This window comes from Habropoda laboriosa, unplaced genomic scaffold (assembly GCF_001263275.1).
Source record: "Habropoda laboriosa isolate 0110345459 unplaced genomic scaffold, ASM126327v1 scaffold175, whole genome shotgun sequence".
Classification (NCBI taxonomy): Eukaryota; Metazoa; Arthropoda; class Insecta; order Hymenoptera; family Apidae; genus Habropoda; species Habropoda laboriosa.
This window is the reverse complement of record NW_017100347.1, coordinates 1,152,023-1,157,828: the sequence shown is the minus strand read 5'-3', so window position 1 is coordinate 1,157,828 and position 5,806 is coordinate 1,152,023. Positions and strand designations below refer to the sequence as shown.

Here is a 5,806-nt window from a genome sequence, read left to right as displayed (position 1 = left end):
TTAAAAATATAGGCAATATTCATACTGAAACATTACAAAACGGTTTGTTTTTAACCCGAAAAATTGTTGTATTCCAAACACATCATACCTCATAAAAGTCTATTTATTATTTTATATTGAATACTTAAAATATTAATAATCGAAAACAATTTCTAAAATTAGTTCGGATAATCGTCGTTTTGGTCTCACATCCCTGATTCCCTTTACACCAATATTTTACGTCATTAAAATTATGTTCAATGAATTTTTTACATCTTACAAATATCATACACAATACAGTATCTATCAGTTAATTAAATCTTATATTTACTTGTATCCATTATCCATTGATTTTTACCACCAATTAATTCTTTATTATTTCTTTGTCGTATCAATTTTTTTCTTCGAATGTACACAATGTCTTTAAAAATATAGTAATTACGAAACGTAAGTTGTAAACATAAAATTCGTTATTTTTCAATTACAAACAATTATGGTTTTTTGAAATTTCTAAAATTTCATCTCGCTTGGAAAGAAGAAAATCAGGGATGTTCATTAAGATAGCAATTGAAATAATAGATAGTCCCTCTAAAAAGTGATTTTTATGAATAAATGAAAAATTATACAGCCGAAAATAAAAAGATAATTCATGCAAAGATTATAATATATCAAAATTGATGTAACAATATTGAGTGTGTTTTGTCTAGATAATATTGTACGAAGTGAATTTTTAGGGTAAAATGTTGAATCCTTTTTCATATTAAAATGTTTTCTATTCACTCATTTATATTTATAAGTAATGTCAAATATAAAAACTCATTCCTATCTCAAACTGACAACTTTATTTCGTTCATTTGCTGTATGATTGCGTGACACGAGTACGTCGATTGATTTGAAAAAAATTCTTACACCCAGTTGTTCTATACCTCCGTCTAATTGTGGCTCATTCGTCTCGGACACAGGTGTCCTTTGTGCGACCATATGCCAATTCGAAGTAGAATTAATACGTCATGTTAACGCTTCCTTTCATTAACATTGAATATTTCACTTCAGGACAGTGGTTGGTAAATATGACAGAATACGTCGTAGATAAGCATACCTTGTCGTTTTCTAGGAGGAATCAAATAATTGCTTACCTTGCTAAACTTTAAATATTCGGTAGAAAAATAGGAATCTTACTCTAAGAGATTTTCAATATCGTAATAATTTTAATGGAAAGATCGTTCCTTAATTCGAAACTGTTTTATCCAAGACCTAATAAACAGGTTTTATTTAAAAACATGTTCCTTGGATAGTCTTGAGTAATTAAATCATATATAATAGTTATCTATTTTGAGCGATGTAATTATTTGATTTTTCCTAGACTCCAGAGGAAACGCTGATCACACCTTTTAATAGAACCTTTATTTGCACCGAAATCTAAAATCGATCGCAATGTGTTCTTCGTTGGCACATCGCGGGAGATATAACACAGTTGTGATTACTCCTGATTCTAACTTCACCTTTGGCGCGTAACAGTAATGTAAAAAGGTGTCGTTAGAATTAAAAGTACGTATCGAAATTACGCATCAAAAACGCTGGCGATATACTTTCTCTTCACGAAAGTGGAAAGTTTATGATGTAAAATCTGGAAGAATGGGAACGAGGTGGCTTTCGTGAGTTGATTTTCATTTTGAGTGTGACAAATTTTAATTCTTATTTGAGTAAGATGTTGAATAAATTATATTGCAAATATTTGCACATTTCTATAAAGACAAATAAATACTGATTGAAATGTATTTTTTTTCTACACTCATCAAGTGATTGCATTACACCGGGTTTACTCGATCATGTGTTGATATACTTACACATATACTTAGTATAACAAAATGCGTTTTATTATACCATGCAACATCACTAACTTGTAGTACCACACATTTAAAATAGTTAAAAGAAAAAGACGTATTAAAGCATACTTTCTACACTTTATCAACGCATAAAACTTAACGCATTAAACGTAATATGAATATCATTGTCATAAAATAAAAATATCTAAAAGTCGTAAATAAACCTAACGAAAAATGATAATTTCATAAAAGTATTTTATAATTTTAAGGAGCACAAATGTGTGATGTTACATTCTATAAATGACAAAATTATAAAAAAACTGTTGTAAAAGGTATTAATTATGTTTAAACATTTTATACACTTTCATACACCTTATTACGTTTTGCGATATGTTTTCAATTGACACTCAAAGTAAAATAATTACCGAGAATATATAAAATTATATTAACTTTTTCACATTTCTAGAATATTAAGGAAATTGAAATGTAATTGTAAATTATGTAAATTGTAAATTATACTTTATAAGTGTATTACAACAAAAAGGTACAATTTTATACAAATGTATCTTTTCTTAAGAAAAACTGAATGCTGTGTACCTGAATACACTGCAATATTGTCACTCTCAAAAATACCTAAAACACCTCGTTCCGGAAGCAATGCTATAAAATAAATTTTCGTGACCAAAAAAAAGAAACAAACGGAAAGAACACCTGTCCACTATCTCGTTATTTCTTATAATTTATTTTCTTCTTAATGTAATTGTAACACGATGAAGCTGAGCAGGTGTTCTTCATCATATACGTACTATGTAGAGAATGACTAGGCCATATGAATATAACTAAGGAATTCGTACTGTGTGCCGGCACTGTTTTAGAACAAAGTACAGTGAAAAACCTATCTAATTTATTTCAGACCATCGTTTCTTTAATTTCGGCACGACCAAACAAATATTGTACTTTTATACACACAATTACCTTCTGTGCCGAAAAAGATTAGGTCTACTAAATTCTATTTCCTACTTTATTTTCCAAAATTGTCCTGAGGTTTATTCATATGGCTCAATATTTTCAGTCCTGCAAACTTCATCTATTCTCAATCAATCTGATGTGTATTTTCAATGATTCTTTCTCATTGTCTATGACTGTAACCAATGTTGTGAAAAATCAACTTTTAAATTCTATTCTGGTTCTTCCCCCTCGCCATCTGTAATACAGAAATTAGTATATAAATACACTAAATATTAAAGAATAATAAATGATAGATCTAATACAATATAATAAAAATATCACAACGGAGTTCATAAAAATCAGTTGTACCTTCACGATCCACTTCATCATCTACTAATAAATCATCATCTTCGTTTACCCCATCATCTTCATCATTCACAGCCTCTTCTTCCTCTTCATCTTCATCTACATCATCTTCGACAACAACTATACTATCATCACCCTCCTCACCATCACCTGCTTCATCACCATCATCTGCTCCACCATCTTCTTCTTCTTCCTCCTCCTCTGTATCGCAATCTTCACCATCTCCTTCAATACCATTTTCAACATCCATATCTGGTGCTAAATAATACTGAAAACAAAATAATTATGATATAAAAATAACATATCATACGTTTTGTATAACAAAATCAATTACAATGTTACATTTCATAACAAGTTGTATAAGAAAATTTCATAATTTCACTGAAATTAAATACTGTCTGCATATTGTACATATAACCTATGAGTGATGATACTGCTAATTAATTTTATGAATAACATAGAATTATTAATATTTAATAACTTTTTTAATTATATTATGAACAATACCCTTACCTGCAATGGATTAGGCCACATATCATCTTTAATTAACTCTGCTATTTCATCTGAACTTGGATCTCCATGATCCGTAAACCAGTCAAAAAATGACCTGTGTTTTAGTGGCCTTTTACGACCTTTTAATGGGGCTTTGGTTTTTGCTCTTTTTGTTAAATCTGCACCTTCTTTCCAACGTATAGGTGTACTTTGAGATGCTGGATCTCCTGCAAAAAAGCAGGAGATACATCAAAACTATGATTATTTACCAATGAGTTTAGTTTTCACTTGCAAATTCTTTAAAAATCATTAGTCAAAATCATAAATAAAATGACATATTGAAATTATTTTGCAATTATTTCTATTATATCTATATGTAAATCTCATAAAAAAGCATGTATATAACTGAACCTGCACATCTACTCCAACTGTAAAAAATCATTATTGTGATGTATGAATACAATATTATTTGTTTAAGAAGAAATCTGTATTCATAATAGATATTTTAATATTACTAATTCTCAATTTTAACTTTAAGTTAAAGTTTTTCTAAATAGTGTGATATTCTTCCTAAACAAAAGTTATTATAAAAACAAACAGTTTTAAGAAACAATTTATAAATCAGAATTAGAATTAGAAATGTGCTCACCAGAAGAACCTAGATGAAATTCTTTTGTAAGAACATCATTTTCAAAATATGGATTTTCATCAAAATGAAAATTAATTCTATAACCAGATTTAATATCTTCAAATTCTTCAACTTCCAATTTGTTTAAAAATCGAAGTGCATCCTCCTCATCTTCATAAAAATTAATTATGTATGAATAATAACATGCAAATTTGCACATAAACTCAACTTATGTACAAGTAACATAAATTTATACCAAAGTAAAAGTATCTTTCCATTTTTAAGCTCTTTAATATTGAAATTTGTCATTTAATATTTAGACTATATATTATAAGGGTGCAATATTAACCAATTATATCTCTCACTGATATAAGTACTATATTTCATATTTCAATGTATGAAAATGATTTTGTATAGAAATTAAATGTAATTTTATATGAAGTACAAAGAATGAAAATGCTTAAAAGAGAAATTTTAAAAAGCAATAGGTTAACAGATTAAAATTGTAAACAAAGAGGAGAATTTTGTAGAAAAAAACATTCATATTATTAGAACAATCTATAGTGCAAATTGCAATACATAACCAAAGTGTACTGCAAATAAATAATAAAGCGTATGTATATATAAGATAATAAATACATTTCTAAAAGAATGACCATATCAAGTAATTTTTATCAAAATAAATTTATATTATATTCCGCGTGACCGCATGTAGTTATACATACTTATATACGTATACAAGTAGGCAAGATGGCGACTAGCACCGGTGGACGCCGGCATTGCCGAGAAACGTCAAAGATATATTAGTAATTATTATTAGCGAGAACGTAATGTCATCGTATGAAAGGATACAGCAGTGACCCAAAAATTGGGTATCCTTTTAATAATGTCATTTCTCTTCTGGAAATAGGGCTTACGCAACTTATTATACTTCTTTTCAACTTCAAGAATTTCGTCGCTGGCCTTCTCATTGAGGCCATCGATTTGATTCTGACACCCGTCAATCTCTTCAAGTGTCTTCTGTATTTCAATGTCGTAATCTCGTGTCTCAACACCCTCACCCGAACCTGGATCCTCTAATTCCTTGGCTTTTTTGTTCGGCGAAGCCATCGTTCGACCCGCGCTCTTGTCACCACACCACTACTCTCTGTTTATTTTCAGTACGCACTCACTCCGCGTTCGTCACGCTCGTGTCACAAATTCGCGGCGCGTAAGCAAGCTAAACTACAACCACAAATTCAATAGTTCATCGAGACAAGAAACTCCACTGTTAAAAAATTCTGCTACGATCTATTATCTCGTTTGGAGTGAAAAAAGTGAAACATTCAGCTTTAATTAAGTAGTTTTACATTTTATCGTGCAACTTTTGAACTTGTATTTTTTACACGTTCAATTTAAAATATAAATTATACTTTTACTTAAAACAACTATCCCACTGAAAGAATATATAGAAATTATTTTGCTTTTTATAATAGATAACCGATGTAAAAAGCAATCTTTTGATGTACAACTATTTATGCTTTTAATTTACAATTAAATATTACAATTATTACAATACAATAATAAA

The 5,806-nt window shown here is 29.2% G+C and overlaps 1 protein-coding gene across 1 annotated transcript; it reads right to left on the bottom strand.

Moving 5' to 3' along the window:
• Window positions 1-2,534: 2,534 nt before the first annotated feature.
• LOC108574616 (protein SET) lies at window positions 2,535-5,349 on the bottom strand. Its single transcript, XM_017937235.1, has 5 exons — window positions 5,092-5,349; window positions 4,261-4,462; window positions 3,633-3,838; window positions 3,123-3,387; window positions 2,535-3,009 (listed from the first exon to the last, which is right to left on the bottom strand). The coding sequence occupies exons 1-5, from the start codon at window positions 5,347-5,349 to the stop codon at window positions 2,984-2,986; spliced, it is 957 nt and encodes a 318-aa protein (XP_017792724.1). The 3' UTR covers window positions 2,535-2,983.
• Between the last annotated feature and the right edge of the window lie 457 nt (window positions 5,350-5,806).